At 38.1% G+C, this 20,193-nt stretch overlaps 2 protein-coding genes across 9 annotated transcripts in view; both read left to right on the top strand.

Annotated features, from left to right (window-relative positions):
* Nucleotides 1-20,193, top strand: part of DBE1 (debranching enzyme 1) — a 360,131-nt gene that overhangs the window by 115,195 nt on the left and 224,743 nt on the right. For all 8 annotated transcript variants that reach the window (XM_089815520.1, XM_089815524.1, XM_089815521.1 and 5 more), the window contains 2 exons: nt 8,920-9,056; nt 9,198-9,267. In XM_089815520.1, coding sequence (XP_089671646.1) covers nt 8,920-9,056; nt 9,198-9,267 — 207 coding nt within the window. The remainder of the gene's footprint in view (nt 1-8,919; nt 9,057-9,197; nt 9,268-20,193) is intronic.
* Nucleotides 1,070-14,396, top strand: LOC149575730 (uncharacterized). The gene is made up of 2 exons (XM_089815526.1): nt 1,070-1,098; nt 12,973-14,396. The coding sequence occupies exon 2, from the start codon at nt 13,255-13,257 to the stop codon at nt 14,041-14,043; it is 789 nt and encodes a 262-aa protein (XP_089671652.1). The 5' UTR covers nt 1,070-1,098; nt 12,973-13,254; the 3' UTR covers nt 14,044-14,396.

Genomic DNA, 20,193 nt, shown 5'->3' with positions numbered 1-20,193 from the left:
AGGGGCAGTGCCCTTGCGAGATCTTGTCGCAATACCAAATTAGCACTCTGAAGCCCACACAAAAATGCATGAAACACACTATTTCTATCATTTTCTTTAGATCCCACACTCTTTCTGGCAACCGCTGATGTTTCCCTTCCCTTCGGTATCATTCGTTACTCATTCTGAACAATTTGAATCTGTCGTCGTTTTTCTTTTTTTCTTTTTTTGGTTCCTCCCTGTGTTCATCCACTGCTGTGCCTTCAACTTCGGGCGTAGACCTTCAATGAACCACCTTTTCTGTAATCCATCAGCTGGCTTATTCTCCATTTTGTTGATCAAGTCCTTCAACTTCTTGGCATAGACTCGGATTGTTTCATTTTTTCCTTGTCTTGTATTGTATATTTCTGCTAAATTTCGTTGTCGTCGCGAAGTAGTTGAAATTCCGCCGTAAACTCCTTCTTAAGGTCATCCCAAGTGGTTAGGTTCTCGGGATCTGCATGGGCAAACTAGTCAATTGCCATACCTCGTAGGGTGGCCGAAAACTGCCGAACCCATTCATTTGTATCGGTTATGCCATTTGCCCTCCAAATTGTCTCGCATGTCTTGCAATGTTGGATGGGGTCGGCCGCACCATCGCCATCAAACTTCGGCAGCTTTTCTTTTGGTCCTGCCATCACTACTGGATTTTGTGAATAGGCATTGCTCGGTCCTGCAACACTAGCGCTGTTCACTCCCACAACTTGGCTTTGCACTCCCACATCGACGATCTGCAATCCCACACCGACAGACTGTTCTCCCACACCAGTGGACTGTTCTCCCACACCGGCGGATTGTTCTTCCTCACTGGCGATCTGCACTCCCACACCGGCGGTCTGCACTCCCACATCGGCGGACTGTTCTCCCACACCGGCGGTCTGCACTCTTACACCGACGGATTGTTCTCCCACACCGGCGGTCTGCACTCCCACACCGGTGGTCTACAATCCTACACTGGCGGACTGTACTCCCACATCGGCGGTCTGCAATCCCACATTAGCGGAGTGTACTCCCACACCAGCGGACTCAATAGTTGCGAACCTTGGTGAAGGATATTCTGAAGTTGTCCCTTGGAAAAGTGTATCCCGAACGAAGAGTTCACTCCACGCTCGTGCTCTCTTGGTACTCCGAGCCGTGCAAGTCGATGCTCTTCTATTTGGATTCTCTTCCCTCGTCGAACACAAATTCAGAAACTCCTCCGGTGCTTCTTCCACCAACTCCACCCGCTGTTGAGTCTCCTCCAACAATTCCTCCGTGCTCCTATTTGCGTCGGCAATCTTCTGGAATCTCCTTCGGCGCTCTGCCTACTGTGCTAGAATTAAATTTTCTTGCGCACTGCGTATGCCATCTTTCCCCTTTATCTTATTTCAATCCTTGTTAAGTTGATTTGGCATTAAGCTTCATTCCTCCCTCCTTCCAGGTTCATAGGGCAACGGCGCCAAATGTTTACCCCATAAGTTAATTAAGAAATGCACACAGATAATGAACACGAACAATAGTACTCCTTTATTCGCATATGCCAACAGATTACATAACTGGTGATAAGATCCGATAAGATAAGATGATTTACAATGAACCCAGACGGGGTATAAATACTTTCCGCTGAACCTTCCCAAAGGGGTCCATCGGCTACATAACAATACCAATCTACTCGTCAGCTACAAAATCTTTATCGATGACATGAACCCGTCGGCTACAAAATCTTTACTGACGACAACACCCTGTCGGCTACAGTTTCTACTGACGACATCTTTCATCTCGAATTCTCTAGTTAGATTTTCTTGCATTGATTTATGAGATGATCATCACCTGTTATTAGTAAATCATCGGCATACAGTATCAGAATTACCATATCATCTTTATCTTTTTTATAATATAAATTTGGATCAGTTTCATTTTTGAAGAATCCTAAGCCAATGAGATACTTATCAATTCTTTCATACTAGGCTCTGGAAGCCTATTTAAGCCCATAGAGAGCTTTCTTGAGCTTGCAAACAAAAGTGTTAGGATCATGAGATTGAAATCCTTCAGGTTGCTTCAGATTGTAATAGTCTGTCCTGTTTTTGTTATTTTAATGTCTATTGCTTTCTGTAATTTTGTCAAACAATTGGCTTGCAACTATATTTCTTATAGTTTTCAGCTTGATGTTGATTAATGGTTTCTCAAGATTGTTTGTGTTTCATATGAGATGCAAATAGGAGGCAACATAGAACCATATGCAACTAATAACAATGACCATTCATTTATTTCTTGTTTCAGATTATTAGAAAATGACAACTACCATCACAATCATATCTTCTCATTAAACTCAACACATTATATCAACTATAGAGTTCAATGATGGTCCACACCCATTGCGGCTACAACAGTGTTAATAGTTTTGAAATTGCTACAGTAACTCGCAGCTACGGTACCGCGCTACAGTGATTCAGACTGCTACAGTAACTCACTACTACAGTATCGTGCTACAGTGATTCGGACTGCTATAGTACCATGCTACAGGAACTTGCTGTTACAATGTTGAACCTCAAGACCATATCTTTCAATGGCGTCAAGATTGAAAGCGTAGAGGGTTTGCGTCCTCCAAGCCTGAAGAAATAATCTCCACAATTACTTCCAATTTCAAATAATATTCAACATCCCCAAATGAGAGCTATCCTCTTTCTTTTAACCCTTCCTCACTAGTTCTATGCTTCCCTCTTGCCAATGTGGGATAATACATGAGTTTTAATGTTACTTTTTTTCCTTTTTACGAATGCCCATGTATGTATTTTAAAAGGGGGGACTTGAATTTTTATAAAGTGACTTTATGAAACATTATAATATTTAATTTTAATAGTCACTTTATCGTTATAACTTCAAACATTAAAATAACATACCAAATAAACTCAGAATCCCCACATATAATAGCTCATCAGAAAGAGCTTGACAAAATGCATCTCATCCTGCCACCGGAAAATGAAGGCACTGCATCCCCTGTTGGCTTACTAAAAATAGTAAGTCCTCCCCAAAACCCAACAAACAAACTCCATTTGGCCTGTAATTAGATTTGACTATGCCAAATAACCTCAGGATCCTTTTTGAAGTCCTGGTTAGCCTTCAGGACCATGAAAAGAATGGGCTAACGACAAAATATATCCAGACTGGCTAAGTGGTGGACATTATACAGATATACTTATTCTGAAATTTTTCCATTTAGGAATGTTGTTTTTACATCCATTTGATTTACCTTCCATCCCTTTGATGCGACAATTGATAAGACTACTTTTACAAAGGTATATCTGGCAACAAGAGCAAAGGTTTCTTCATAATTAATCCCTTTTTTCTGAGAAAATCCTTTGGTTACAAATCTGACTTTATACTTCTCAATACTACTGTTAGGAACATGCTTTATTTTAAATATCCACTTGGAAGAAACAACAGATTTTCTTTTAGGTCTTGGAACAATTTCTCAAACATCATTTTTCATAATAGATTGGTATTCTTTTGTCACAGCTTCTTTCCAAGCTGTATGTTTAATATCATTAGAAGGATTGGTTGGTTTTATTTTGGATAAATCACTCATGTTTGCTATATAACTAGAGAATCTTTTAGGTCTTTTGCTTTCTCTGACTGTTCCAGAAGGTGCAACAAAGTTTTGAGCTGCTTCAACTGTTTTGATGGCCCAAAGTGGTCTTTTCTTTGAATTTTCTCCAAGTTTTGTATTTTGAATTTCATCTTCAATTTCATCTTCAATTTCTTCTAAGTTCTCCTTTTAGGACCTAGATTCACTATTTCTTTTAGAACTAAATAAAGGGGAAGGTTCATCAAAACTAATGGCTCTTTTCAATGCAAGATCTTCAAAAATTACATCCCTACTAAGTTCAATACTTTATTGTCTAGGTATGAAAATCGTATATGCCTTAGATGTTTCACTATACCCTACAAAAATACCTTTCCTCCTAGAGGGTTCTAACTTGGTTCTCTTTTCTTTTGGTACATGGATATATACAGGACACCCAAAAATTCTAAGATGACTTATATTGGGTTTTACTTTAGTAAATACTTCTTCAGGAGTTTTAATCTTTAAGATAGGATCATAGGAGTGACGGCTTCTGTTTTGAATATATACAATAGTACAAGAGGCTTCTGCCCAAAGATAATATTCGAGATTTTGATGAAAACTCATAGCTCTAGCAGCTTCTATAATTGTCCTATTCTTTCTTTTTGCTACCCCGTTTTGTTCTGGATTATAAGGAACAATATACTCCCTCTTAATCCCTGATTCTTTACAAAACCTTTTAAACAAGTCTGAGGTATATTCTCCTCCGTTATTAGTTCTAAGGGTTTTAATTTTATGCCCTGAAAAGTTTTCATTTAATGTTTCGAATTCCTAAATCTCTATAGGATTTCTTTTGATTTTTTGCATTTAAAAAAATAAATCCATGTTTTCCTAGAGAAGTCATCTATGAACAAGATGTAATACTAGAATCCTCTAAGAGAAGGAACAAACATAGGTCCACATAAATCTGAATGAATTAATTTTGGTACATTTTTTGTTTTTCTAGTACTATCATGAAAAGGACTTACTGGTGTTCTTACCGAGAGCACACCCTTTGCAAATATTTGAGTGGTCTTTATCTAGTTTAGGTAATCCTGTAATTATCTTCTCCATAGTTGATAAAGTTTTGAAATTTAGATGCCCTAATCTTCTGTACCATATTTCATTTATATTTGCAGCTTCATGAACTAAGGCTTGAATAGATCGACTAGATTCTGTATTCAATTCATACAAATATCCTTTTCTCTGACCAATTAACTTTGCTTTCTTGATGGAGGAGTTCTTTGCCCAAGTTAATACTTTGCCATCCACAACTACAACATTATGCCCATCATCTTCAAGTGCTGTAATTGAGATTAGGTTTCTTTTAATTCCTGGTACATAGAGTACACCTTTAAGAAGAAGAGTATTTCCTGATTTTAGTTTCAAAGTACAATTTCCAATTTCTTCAACGAAGTGTGCTGAATTATCACCAGTGGTAACTTCATCGTTAACTTTCTCTGATAAAGAGTCTAGTGTTTTTTTGTATCCCGTTATATGTCTAGAAGACCCACTATCAATTACCCATGCTTTATTTGAAATTTCATTTGATCGTGAGGAATACAAAACACGGTTCTCAGGATCATAAGTATCTTCTTCCCTAATAACATTTATACAGTTTGCTTGTTTTTTGGAATCTTTAGGACAATTAGATTTGTAGTGTCCAAATTTTTCACATTGGAAACACTTTATTTTAGATAGATATTTCTTGAGTTTTCCATTCTTTTGATTTTCCTTTTCCTTCTTGAAATGCTTCTTCTTGCCCTTACAGGAGTTTGTATCAAGAACATGAAGTTCTTCATCTTCTGTTTTCGGTTTCCCTCTTTTCTTTAGATTTCTAGATTCCTCTTGAAGACAATTGTTCTTGAGTTTGTTAAAGTCCAGAAGATTATCTCTAGCACTTATTCCTTGTGCAAATGTCTCCCATGAATTTGACAATCCATCTATAGCCATAAGTGTTAATTTTGTGTCACTAATAGTGGTTCCTATACTTTATAGTTCATCTCTAATGCTGGCAGCTCTTAGGAAGTAAGAATTTATCGATTCTCCTTTCTTTATCTGAATGTGATTCAGTTGCCTTTTTAGTGCGAGAACCCTAGTTGCATTGTTTACTTCATATGCATTTCGTAATGCATTCATCATATCTAAGGCAGTTTGATGTTTTGTAAGCATAGGTACGATATCATTTTTACTCCATCTAAAATGATTTGAATGGTTTTTCTATTTCCTTTGCTCCAGATAGATTTATGAAGTTCAACTGATGGTTGTTTGGATGCTTTGTCAACAAATTGTCTTACATCATTCTCGTCAAGAATCATCATGATTATGAACTTCTAGTCTTCAAAGTGTTCTTTCCCATCAAACCTGTCCTCGGGTCTAATTGTGTATGCCATTGAAGATATGAGAGAGTTGCTAGATATATATGAAGTTTGATAACTAAATTTTGCAGAGCCTAGGTTCGACTACCAGAGCTCTGATATCATGTAAAGATTCTGCAACTTCTGTATCCTTTGAGTCAGACTTTTACTTCAGTCCTTGATAGCTAAGAATGGTCTTCTAATAATCTGAATATTGAAGAAGTTGACACTTGTATATCTGATCCAAAATTATCTACTTCTGCAATATATCAGTATGATGATATTGCTTAATGATATAGCCTTAATTGTGCAATATGTGAAGAACACTGAACTTCTCTAATGCCGATACAATAAGGAACAGTCAACCTTGCTTGAATGGGAGTATTTCTGATATTAATTACAGGATATTGATACTTAGAGGAGCAGACTGAATTGTTACTGTGTGTCCTCTAATTGCACTGATAACCTCCCTAAATATCCTTGCTAAAGGGTATGTCCCTCAAAGGGACATATCCCTTCCTAAACTAGCATAAACTAATTTTTCTATAAGTCGGCGATCTGAAATACAAACACAATAACATCTAACTAACAATTTATTAGATTAGTTAAGGATTATAATGTTACTTCTTGAGAAGTTCACCGGCTCCTAAGGAAAATATATAATCTAATGCCGGCCTAATGATATATTAGGGTAAGAAGGTCTAGTGCAGTCTGCACTTTCAGACCTGTGTATTATCGGGTTAAATACTTAACACTGAGACCCTCAAATCCTACTGTCAACTTATGAGGGTCATGATGGTGAATTGACTTGGCCAACTGCAGGAATTGCTAAAAATGGGGACATTACATGTACAGCTAGTATAATTGGCTGTAATTCCCACAACTCACCTGTAACTAAACAGATCTGCACTTCTGATATAAAATTTTGTTCCCTTTCCAACCCAATTACAGCTACTTCTCCACAAACGGTATTCAAATTGCTTTCTCAAGCTGATATAGCAAAACAATTCATAATGTTGTAGACGGGCTGGAGAAATGTCCAACTCCAACCTATTTACATCAAGAGTTTTCTTTCCTGAGCGTTTTTGGGATAAAATAATAGCATGCATGATGCAAAATGACATCCAATGCCTTTTCAAAAGGCTCCAAACCCTAGGTGTAACATTTAGAGTTTCCATGATTTCACTTGATTATTTTTAATAAAATATATGCCTTTAAAAATCAACCCCTTAGTCATTATATTTTATTATTATAATGGTTTCCTCCCTTCTATTAAAACATTTTATATTCAACCCCTCAGTAATATATTTTTATATTATAACGGTTTTCCCCATTCTATTAAAACATTTTATGTTCATAAGGCTAGGAAAGGGGTCTACTTTTTATTATAACTTATATACTTTGAAGTGACTTTATCAGATCATTTTAATATTAATTTATTCATACCAACTTATAAAATATTAAAATATTTTCTGATTTCTTCATAAAATGCAAATCTGAACTTAAAACTGAATTCCGATTGAAGAACTATGATCAGAGTCCTGCAGGCCAATTGACAGTTCTTTTTAAAAAATAGGGATTCGCCCAAAAAAAAAAGGATTTTCTCCCAAACACCTGAAATTGCTCAAAAGGATCATGCTCTGCTCCAGTGTCCCCAGATGGTCATCCAGTCAACTACCGGTTCTCCCTAAAAAACAGGAGACCTCCCTAAATTGTACGAACTGCTATCTGAAAGCCCAACATGGCTCACAGTGTCCTTGCAAAGCTTTCTGACCCTCAGAATGTGTCCCCTATCTGCACTGTTGACCTATGGGAACTCGAGTGATAGGTCAAGCCTCTGCTCATATCCTGTCACCTAGAAAGGGGACATGGCATGGAAACAACTCCTCCTTAGCTTTCAAATAATGATTTTCAATGTCAATACAATCTATGCCTGGAGAACAGCACTTAACTCCCAAATTAATATGCTATAAGATTCACTTTCAATTTCAATGCAGCCACTTATGGCTGGTGTATTTTACTTGAAATGAATGTTTGTGTAAACATCCAGGTCATCTTGCAGTCTGATCCTCATTAAAATTCCAAAGAGATGCAAGAAATGACTAATTTGCTTAATAAAAAAATAGTATACCATGAAAACTTTGGAGAACATTGAAAAATTGGTTTCTAAATTAATGAGAACGTATAAAAGGGAAATATAGAATAAATTTATGTAACCCATGCACAATGCACAACTAAATAGAGTCTTTAGTTGTGCTCCACTTTTTTTGAAAATTTTCTCTATTGTAGACTCTAGATTTTAATATTTCTGCTCACCAATTTAAATTGCCCTCCATTGTTTATTGCTTCCTAAACCTTTTATTGGTTGTTATTTGATCTTGTTAACTACCCACTTATTTATCTTATTTTCTAATGCATAATTGTTTTAATATTAAGAGAATGCACATTCGTTGGATTTAATTCAGGGTTAAATATTGTTTGTCTTTGTTCCCAGAATTGTTTGCACGCACACACAAATACATGCACACATACGAGGGTGGATGTGAGGGAAGTAGATTCTGGGTGATCTAGTGGCTCTTTCTGGTTCTTAAAGCTGTTTGAACAAATGTGTTCCCTTCTACAGGAGTCATGACAAATTACAACATGAATTAGGACCTGTTGTATGACATTTCTCATGTGTATAATATCATGTATCATAGAAAGGGTGACATATTACAATTTGACCGGCAGTAAGATTAATCCATGGGAAAGTTTTCCGATGATGAGATAAATAGCTGGCATGGGTTTTCCGCAGTCCATGTACTTTATTTGCTCTAAATATACGAGCATGTTTGTTCAAAATATTTGCTTGAGGATTTAACAGAAGTTATGGTTCAGAAAGGAACTTTATTTTTGAAACAATAGCTAAGTATATTTTATTTTCTATGTTATAATACTTGATGCTGAATTATCTTTGTTTCTCAGTCTTCCATTGGAGAGTCTCGTGATATATCGACTGAATGTAGAACTATTTACTTCAGACAAGTCCAGTGGACTGCAGGCTGACTTCCAGGGAACATTTTTGGGTCTGATACATAAAATTTACCATTTAAAGAATCTTGGTGAGCAAATTGCATGATGTTGATTTGTTTTGTCTACGCATTGTCAAAAATTAAAATAGCGTGTATGATATGGTAGATTCATTAGTGATCCTAGTCTACTTTGAGATATGTCCTAATATTGTTTTTGATACTTTCGTGCAGGTGTGAATGCAGTTATGTTAGAACCCATTTTTGCTTTTGATAGGAGGCAGGGTGCATTTTATCCATATAAGTAAGTTCATTATTTGTATTTGAAATCAACTATTGATGGCTGAGAGTTCAAAGTCTTGAACATTGGATTGCAGGCTACCCTTGTGAGGATATTGCTTCTATGTAATGCTTGTACCAACCATATTGTTTAGTTGACCTTTATATTATGCATTTTGAATGGAGTCTACACATTGTCAATGCTATAGGCTGCTTAGTGGGTACTCTGGTAGATTGGATATTGTAATGTCCACTTTGTGGTGAACTTGAAAAGTTGGGACAATTATCTTATCCTTCTTACTCTATCAATTGATTTCAATTAAACCAAGTAATGGAGGCTAATCATGTTATTGACTGCTATTTCTGATATAAGGATATAAATGTATGCACGATGATATAGATTTTATAGCAATGCATAATATACAATTATGAATATGCTATGAATGAAATTACTTTATCACATATAGTGATAAAAGGTTGGTGCTATGGTTGATGTAAACAATACGCCTGTGCAATTGATTTGTATTGCTTTCAGTAATGGTTTTCTATATCTGATATGTCAATTTGGTCATGGAAATGCATAAATATCGCTAGAGGCAACATGTTGCTATTGCAGATTGATATTTGAATGCTTGCAGCTCGATAATAGATGCTGTTTATGATATGCAACCTTTAATATTTTCAATCCCTTGGTGCCATCTCTGATCTACCCTATATCACTTACAACCGATAATACCAATGGGACTTGCTCTTACAGAGCAGATCCAATAAGGATTGAAATGAAGGAAATAAATGTCCAATGATGTTGAAAGAAAAGATTTGATATCCATTATATACTTTATTAATCTGAAAGGTTGCAAGCCTTAAGATGCTAGAAATGTGTCTTTTCTTGAAGCGCATCCATGCATCCTCAACTCAATTTATGATTATGATTAGTAAACCACCTCTTCTGTTATTAATTACTCAAGTATCAGCTTGTCTTTATCTAGATGCTGTCTCATGTTTAAGAATATATCGATGGTGACAACTTAGTTTTCATTCTATCAATTTATTACTAACCACCAATTGATTAACCACATGATTAGTTTCTTGTCTTAGTTGCTCTGCAGATCATATTGTACTTGGTGGTTATTACTCATGACTGGTCTCTTACTGTTTGGTGCCCAATCATTCCTTATCATCAATAACATTGACTAATATATCATTTACATTTATTGATCAACATGATTAATGTTTGTGTTTACTCATAACTCAAGTAGGATTTTTGTTGGTTAGACTATAATATCTTCGTCATTAGATAAAAATAAAATAATAACTTTTTTGTGGGTTCCGATTGATTTATGTATATCTTGGGTCCATCTTTATTTTCCTGTAGGCGTAGGTGTCATGGCCCTCGGATTAGTTGTTGTAGGTATGCGACTTGGTTTCAGGAAGAGCTGATAACAATATACTTTGTTTCAGGAAGAGCTGATAACAATGCTTCTCTTGCATTTCTCCAAGTATTTTCTCCTCAATAAAATTCTTTCTTTCTCTTGCAACCAACTAGTAATCTGCTCCCATGCATTGGAAATGAGTCTTCATCCTATCCTTCCAGTTGTCATAGTTAACTTAATCAAATTTTGGACTTCCTTTCCTAAATGTAGTCATGGATCTCCTTAAGCTATTAAAATTTCTCGTCAAGGATGTGATGCTCTAATATCATTTGTTAGAAAGTAAAGCCCACCAATATAACTGAGAGCAAGGCAGGGGAGCCGGTGGGGGGGTGAATCAGCTATACATTTTAAACTTTTTTTTATCAACTTTGTAATAAAAAAATATAGCAACCATAAGAAACAACCATGCAATGTGACACAAGATATGTTAACTAGGGAAACCCTTCATCAAAGGGAAATCCTTGGTGGGAATGATGCCCACAAGATGATGTACTAATATAAATGTTCCTTATGAAAGGATGCGGTCTTGTTAGGAGTCAAATAAATACATTCGATACATGAGTCCCGATTAAGAGACTTTGAATTTTTGTCAGAAGATTCCAACCCTATTAGGAGCTGTGCAAACCTTGTTAGGATTTGAAAGAAAGACAACTGAAATCACTATCCAAATTGTTTCATAAGTGTTCTCACTAAATAATTCAGGATAACTTATCCAAGAGAAATGAACTCATTAAAACAACGACTTATCTTTGCCAATACAGTTCATTTGAAGTCCACACTTATCCTCAACATCAAACACTTTTTTGACCTTCACAAAGTCACATCCAAAGCTTGCATAACATAATATATGATTGCATATGATCTCGCTGCCCAAAAACAATACTTACCACCAAGGAAACATCTTTCCTTAATACCAAATCCTAATAACTAATTGAGTTGGCCTTGGAGCTTTCCTAGTGTACAATGAATAATATAGGACAATCATTAGATATTACATTAAGATTCCACACATTACAAAGCATCATCAATATTACAACTCAGTCAGCCTCTAAGGAATAGCCTGCACATTATTCTTCACAAGTCTTCACAGACTGAAAACCAAAGTCCACCACCTTGAACATCCAAGCTTGTTGAACAAACTCTAACTGCCAAAAAGATACAACATGAACATCAACATAGAGTTTTCTGCAAACTGTCCTGCAACCAGTCTTGAACAAAACTTCTCTAACTTACACAAAACTTCTTAATTCTTTCTGCGAACATGGCTATGGCATCGATACTCATCCTCAAACATACTTGTAATCCTGCTGGAAGAAACTCAATAACCAAAAACCTCACTAAACAACATTGCCCCTGCTACTCTGCCAATACTGTCCAAAAAGCTGATATGTTGAAATCAATGACAAACTAAGTCATGAATACAACACATAAGCACTTAGTCATCTCCTAAAGCATACTGCCAATCTCCATAAGGCAATCGTGCCAACTAGAAACATCATTTTTTAATACCAAGTTCTTATAGCTAATCAAGTTGGCCTTGAGGCTTCTCCAATGTACAATGAATAATATAAGACCATCATAATATATTACAATTAAGTTCCACATGCTACAATACAAATTACGTCAATAATATAACTCAGTTGGCCTCCAAGGAATAACCCATGCATTTGTTGTCAGTAAATGTATAGTGTAGCCGATGGGTAGAGTAGTATCCGAACGGGTGCGTGACACTTGAGTCACCCTTTTGGAAAGGTATATGTACATGTCCGAGATGGACGTTGGAATCATCAGTTAGAATCGATTGATCATTGTAGTCATTGTAATCGGATTGTAATCTACAAGTGCATACATGAATAAAGTACTTGTTCTGAATCGAATCGTGTTATACATGTGTTGAACTTCTTACCCTATGCGGTAAACATTTGGCGCCGTTGCTAGACGTATCTGGAATGAACGAATGATATGAAGGTTAATGCCAAATTTGCCAAACAAAGATCGGAATAAGGTGGAAGATAAGAATGAACTAAGTACAGAAAAATAAATTTTAATTTTAACACAGCAAATAGAATGCAGACAGACTTCAGCAAATTGCCGAGGGGCACCGAAGGGGTGAAGAGGCACAGACGGAGGGAGTGCACTCACCTAGTAGGCTGAGGAGTGCTGAGGAATTGCTGGAAGAAACTCGACAACGCTTGAATTTGGTGGAGGAAACAAGGGAAGAATTCCTTAACCTGTATACGCCGAGGGGAGAGTGTCCAAATGGAAGGGAAGCAACTCGCACGGCTCGGAGTGCCGAGGGAGCACGAGCGTGGAGGGACCTCTTCGTTTCCGATACATCAGACGAACGAATACAGGCGGAGAATAGAACGTCACTTGAAGACTTTTGACCAAACGACGCAGTTGTTGGAAACAAGACTGTTGTCCAGAACAGCGCAGGAACACAGAACAACGCGGAAGTCCAGAACAGCGCGGGAGCACAGAACAACGCGGGAGTCCAGAACAGCGCGGGAGCATAAAACAACGGGGGAGCTCAGAACAGTGCGGGTACACAAGTACCTCAGAATCAAAGACAAGTAACGATGGTTTGCCCTAAAGAAAAGTTACCCAAGTTTCATGGTGATGGTTTAGCAGACCCTATCAGACATTGTAAAACGTGTGAAACCATATGGACAGCAAATGGTGTAACGGATGAGGATGATTGGGTAAGACAATTTCCAGCGACCCTACGGGGTGTGGCAATAGATTGGTTTTCTGACACTAGTTCTCAGAAACTTAATACATGGGAGAATGTTAAAATTTTTTTTATAGCAGAATTCAGATTACTCCAAGATGATAATGAAATAGTGGCAGAAATCTACAGCACCAAACAAGGAAAGAATGAGACAGTCCGAACCTATGCCAGGCGATTGAAAGAATTGATCGAAAAGATGGAGAGTCAACCAGCGGATGGGTTGGTGGAGGGGCTACGGTCGACTCTTAAAAAGAAAATGAAGATTGTACCATCAGCATCGTACACTGATGTGTATACTCGCACTATGGATTTGGAAAGTGAACAGAAGACGAGTAAGAAGAAAAAGCATAACTCCTCTGATTCAGATGATTCATCCTCAGAAAGTAGCAGTAGTGATGAGGAATCGAACAAGAAGGTGAAAGCGCTACAGAAAGACATGCTTCGGATGATGAAAGAATTCAAAAATTTGAAAAATAATCCGGATAGAGTAAAAGGAGAACTGTGGTGCACAGATTGCAAGGAGGATGGCCATACGAAGGGTTCATGCCCGAAGAAGCAGTTTTGTGACATCTGCCAGGTGGCGGGGCATTCCCTGAAAGAGTGCCCGTTTAACTTGAAAGCAAAAGGACACCAGTAGGTGTTACTAACGCAGGAAGCATCGAACAATAGCAACAACGTGGGCAATGATGCAACTTCAGGTGGATATCGAAACAATAATAGACGCGGAAGGGGTGGAACCAATAACAATAACAACAGAGGCCGGAGTAGAATACAATATGATGCAAGTGGACAACCGATGATACAGTGTCGGACATGTAATCTTTGAGGTCACTTCGTGAGGGAGTGTACTACAAAGGAGACGCCACAACTATTGTGCAGATGGTGTGGTCCAGGGGACCATGAAGATTCAAAATGTCCAAAGCAAGGCGTAAATTTATTAAGCATTGAAACATGTGATGAGAACGTGTTGGCAATCACGTGGGAGCAGGCAAGAAAAGAAAAATATCCGAATGCGGAAGAGGAAAAGGAGAGGTTACAAAAAGCCCGAATAGAGATAGAAAAGCAGATGAGATCGGAGAAGTCACAAGTAAAAGACACTGCTGAAATTCCGAAAAAAAATTTGGCGGAACAAAACATGGTGAAACAGATAATGCAAATGGAAGTGCCAATTAAATGAAATGATCTTCTCACCATGCCACAGTTGCGTACGACTATCATAAATATGACACCATCCCCGAGAGTGACAGAGGAAGCAAAAGATAGTAATGAAACAACCACGGCAGCAGCAACAGACCTGATGTTATTAGCACTTACGACAGGCAGACACCTAGCAGTGGTGGAGATGGGCATTCTGGGTACGGTGCTAACGGATACAATAGTAGATGGAGGATTAGGAGTGAATGTGATGCCGGAAGATATCTGGAAACAACTTGGACAACCAACACTTGGCCACCCACCTTTCAGTTACTTACAGCAAATCAACATGGGATAAAACCCTTGGGCACTTTGATGGCACAGCCTGTAACAATTGGGACACAACCATTTTTACTGGATTTTGTAGTCATTCCATTAAAGAGAAGAGGGTACGACTCCATCCTGGGATGGGGGTGGTTGGTGCAAGCTAAGGTAAAGCATGATTGGAAAAGGAATACTCTGTCAATGGAGAAAGGAGGTAGGAGATTTATAATCGATTTGTAGACACAGATGGTAGGAGAAGCAGCGTCGTCGGACTCAGAAGGCGAAGGCAAGAATGATGACGAAGGGAAAAAAAGGATGGAACCAGATGATGAAGGGGTGCTAAGATTGGAAGGAGGGTCAATTGATGACGACTTAGATTCAGTAAACGGATTGCTACACTAGCAAATGGAAGACTATGAGGTCTTTCCGAGCTGCAATATTTTGAGTGTCGAGGAAGGAAAAGAAGGCCATAAGTTTTCGAAGGAGTACATTGAACTGAAGGAAGGAGAAGCGCAAGTGGATGAAACACCAGCCCATACGTTCAGTAAAGATAAACCGATGAAGTATGAAGAGCCGACAGTGAAAACAATGAACTTGGGTGATGAGGAAAATCCGAAGAACATTCTTGTAGGAGATGATTGGAACCCAGTATTAAAGGCAGTAGCTTGGACGTATAAAGACTTAAAAGGAGTACCACCAGAGCTATGTGTCCACCGGATACCATTAATTGAAGGTGCGGTAACTGTACAGAAGTGGCCGTACCGAAGGAATAAGAACTATGCAGCATGGACCACGAAAGTTGCACAAAACAGGTGGAAGGTATGGCGTCAGAAGCGTTTAGAATTAAATAGATTTCAACCTGGTCAGTTAGTACTAAAGTATAATGGACAAAATGAAATAAGGCCTAGAAAATTTAAAGTTAAATGGGTTGGACCGTACAAGATACGGGAAGTTGGGTATAATGGAGCAATTAAATTGTGGACACTGGACGGAAAAGAAATACCAGATGCCGTAAATGGATCAAAGTTGAAAATATATAGAAAAAGAAAGGATCCTATGCCGACAAACAGCTGAACAAAGAAAAGATGTCTGTAAATAATGTATATATGTAGGAAGTGTATATTTTGAAGAGAAGTTAGGATAGTTTAATTTATAAAAAAACAAAAAAAAGAAGTATGTGGCAATAAATAAGAAGTCAGATGTGATAGTCAGAGAACAAGTGAGAAGGATGAAAATAAATTATGAGATAGAACCGCACGGCCTCAAAAGAACCTTATTGGAAAAGATTTGAAAAATAAATAAAAATAATAATAAACATGATAAAAAGCTAAGCAAGCAAAGTGAGGAAATAAGAACAAAGTAAGAGTTTTGATGACCGTACGGCCTTATTGAACGACTGTACGGCCTCATTGAACGACCGTACGGCCTCAAACAGAGTTATGTTGGAAATAATAATAAAGCAAGCTTAAAACTTGACATGACTGTACGGCCCTAGATGCCCGTACGGACCCAAGACTTATGTGATGGGAAAATATATATTGAAGTAGAAGAAAGGAACGTACGACCCTATCTCGTATGGACTTGGAGAGCAGTGGAAACAAGCTGTACGGCCTTAAAAAGAATTGAGAAAAAGTTTACATGACCGTACGATCTCAAACAAGTAGAAGCAGGTTTCGCCATACGGATTGTGGTCAGGAAGCAGGAGGAGCAAGCCGTACATAAGAGCTAAACAGGAAGCCGTACTAAGAAGGGAAAGTTACAGCTAAAGCCATACCATCACTTGGGAGGCTAAATCCAATAAAGCCGTACCATAGAAATTGCTCACAGGATTTGTAGAAGCCGTACAGTACGGAAGCCGACAAAATTTGTGAACAGTAATTGCCATAACGGTGTGACATTTATTCACAAAATGACAAAAGGGTAACAGTTATGCAGTTTGCAGGAAAGAGGAAATGGAAGAGCAAAAAAAAAAAAAACGACGACAAATTGAAACAGTTCGGAATGAGTAATGCATGATGCCAAAGGGAAGGGTAGACATAAGCAGTTGCCAGAAAGAGTGTGGAATTGAAAGAAAATGACAGAAATAGTGTGTTCCATGCAGTTTTGTGTGGGTTTCGGAGCGCTACCCCTCGAACCCGCTGGGGGCGTTGCCCCCTAGACCTCTAGTGGTTGCGGATATCAGTCGTGGAAAGTTTGACCAGTTGGTGAAGACTTGGAGTTGTTGCAGGCATGGAGTGTCTGTGTACTAGAGGCACTTGGAGCAGGTGTTGGACGTGAGGCTGTCTTGGTGGATGCGTAGAGAGTTCGGGAGGAGCTGATCATCCAGTTGGAGGCAGTACAATGACACTTGGCTCAGGGTACTTAGGAGTGGGAAGCAGAGAAAGTAGCATGGGTGGCTATTAAGGTCAGCTAAGGAGACAGTATTGTGTTAGGAGAGGCTACAGATGCAACGTGGTTTGGAGACTAGTTTGGTGCAGGCATGGGATGAATGTGAAAGTGATGCGACGAAAACAGATCTATCTTGTTGTAGTTGGTCAATTAATGTATTTTGTTGTTAATTTGTCTTAGATATTTTGTAATTGTCATCCGGAGACGACCTTTCTTTTGGGGGGGGGGATGATGTTGTCGGTAAATGTATAGTGTAGCCGACGGGTAGAGTAGTATCCGAATGGGCGCGTGACACTTGAGTCACCCCTTCGGAAAGGTATATGTACATGCTCGAGATGGACTTTGGAATCATCAGTTAGAATCGATTGATCATTGTAGTCATTGTAATCTGCAAGTGCATACATGAATAAAGTACCTGTTCTGAATCGAATCGTGTTATAAATGTGTTGAACTTCTTACCCTATGCGGTAAACAGCATTATCCTTCACAAGTCTTCACAAAATTAGAACCAAATTCTGCTATCTCAAACATAGCATCACGAACATGTCTCTGATCGAAATCCAAGCCCGTTGAACAAGCTTTTACTCCATCAAAAAGATACAACATGAACAACAACATACAATTTCCTATACATTGGCCTGCAACTAGTCCTCAACAAAACTTCTGTAACTCATGTAAAAATCCATAACTCTTTTTGCGAACATAGACATAACATCTATAAACATCGAAGAACATATTGCTTACCCCATTGGATGTAACTTTGCAACCATGAACCTCACCGAACGAAACTCTATAACGTTGATATGTTGACATCAATGCCAAATGAAGTCCTGAATGCAACACATAAATACTCAATCATCTCTAAGAGCATACTAGCAATCTCCCAAAGGCATTCATGCCAACAGTGCCCCCCCAACCAAAAAAAAAAAAAAAAATTCCAACATCTCGGAGACGGGGATGCATCGGGTGTCATGTCCCCAAATTTTAATGTAATAATTAAATTAGATTAATTAATTAATTGGTCCCAAAGTTTAAATAATATAATAAATAGATCTTTAATTATTTACTTTATTTAATTAAGATAGGGCCCAAGTTAATAATATGTGTTTTTGTGGTTCTGATTGATTTAGTATATCTCAGACCCATTTTTATTTAATTGTTTCTGTAGGTGTGGCCATCGGCTATCTTTGTAAACCTTTGGGAAGTTCCTTTGAACAGAGATTCAAGCATGACATGTAGGTAGTAGTTGGTATGCGATTTGGATTATTTCTTTGTACTGCGAATTCTTGTTGGAGTTCTGTATTGTTTGCCATTTCAGAAGTGATTGATCTTCCCTACTTGGGCTTTCCAATTTCGGTGAGATTCAACTGTCACCCAATTCTGTTGTTTTCTGCTTTGCTTCGGGTCAAACACACCTAGAGCACCATCTTCATCTACGAATATACATTTCGTGTGTAATTATCTGTACTGACATTTTATCTATCATCTGTATCTAGCAAATGTGAAGTGTTATTGTTATGTTTCTATGTGCAATCACCTGCAATATAATAGTTATTGGTAGTGATTTATCTTTCTTGCATGGATGCATGTAATACCTGGCAAAGTTATTACATCCCATCAGCCTTCTCTCATACACATAATTGTAAGCCCTCCTGCATCCCATCACCCTTTGCTCATACACTCAACTATACGACCTCCACCAAATATTAGATTTACACCATATGGATCCACCTTATTTGCTGGAATCCCTCTCCACTTGCACCATATGGATTGCTTCAGCTTCATCGTGTGACTCCCACAGACCACAGTACAGAATAATGCCTCCACTGTACAATTGAGACAAATCACTGTACAACATCTAGGCCATACGGCCTCCATGCCAACATTACCGTACAGTATCTAGTTAATACACCTTTACGGTTGCGCTTTTTGTCCACTGCACGGACTTCTAGTGTCTACTCTGTAGGCTTACAAACTGACATTTAACAGAGGGAATTGTCAAATCTAGAACCTTCGCCTGCAAATGGGAACAAAACATTAAAGTGGTATTGAAGTCGGTGATTCTGTTAGCATGTTGGGAGAATGGAAAGCTTTAATTTGGATTACACTATGGCCTAGTTTCCAGTCGATTGGAGGGCACATTTGTTAGTTGAATATCCAAGAATACTTTTGCATGCCAACTATTGGATGGTCAAGTACAGGGTGATAGATACAAGCTAGTTGGCAAAATCATTTACCACAAAGACAGAATCTACTTGGTACCTAGGACCAAGATGAAGGAAATTATTCGGGAAGAAGGTACTTGCACAAATATCATTGAACCAACGCCCAACGATCAACTTGATGGAAATTTGAGTTCTACCAGCGACCCTCTAAATAAGAAAAGCTCTTTCGATAGTTGTTCAGCCTCTTGGTGATGTGAATTCGATCGAGGATTATTTGTAGGAGCAATCTTTACTGTTGGTTGATTATGAAGTCTACTCCTCAATGGAAATCATGATGGATTCCACAGATGAATTTCAAGTTTGGGATCCTGGTGACTCAAGACATGACAATATTCATATCAGAGTGGCACAACAAAAGTTTGATGGCAATGTGGTCTTGCAGAGGGTTGATGTCATTTCACTCGTCTCACCTACACGTTTGATTTGGGACCTTGGAGCTGTTGGTGTTTTGTCTAATGATGGATTGCTTGAGGGCAAGCAATCTTTGGGCAGTGAGGACTTGTTATGTCCAAATTTTAATGTAATAATTAAATTAAATTAATTAATTAATTGGTCCCAAAATTTAAATAATATAATAAAAGGACCTTTAATTAGTTACTTTAATTAATTAAGATGGGGCCCAAGTTAATAATATGTATTCTTTGTGAGGCAAGAGCCTACAACACAATGGTAAATTGTGAGCCTCTTATCTGAGAGGTCTTGGGTTCAACTCCACA

This window comes from Cupressus sempervirens, chromosome 2 (genome assembly GCF_028749045.1).
Source record: "Cupressus sempervirens isolate cs-2001-9-10 chromosome 2, ASM2874904v1, whole genome shotgun sequence".
Taxonomy (NCBI): domain Eukaryota; kingdom Viridiplantae; phylum Streptophyta; class Pinopsida; order Cupressales; family Cupressaceae; genus Cupressus; species Cupressus sempervirens.
Note: the sequence above shows the minus strand (reverse complement) of the source record. Positions and strands in the feature narration are given on the sequence as shown.

Excerpts from the sequence above, each read along its gene's own strand:
- LOC149575730 (XM_089815526.1), top strand. The coding sequence starts at position 13,255 with ATGGTTTGCCCTAAAGAAAAGTTACCCAAGTTTCATGGTGATGGTTTA.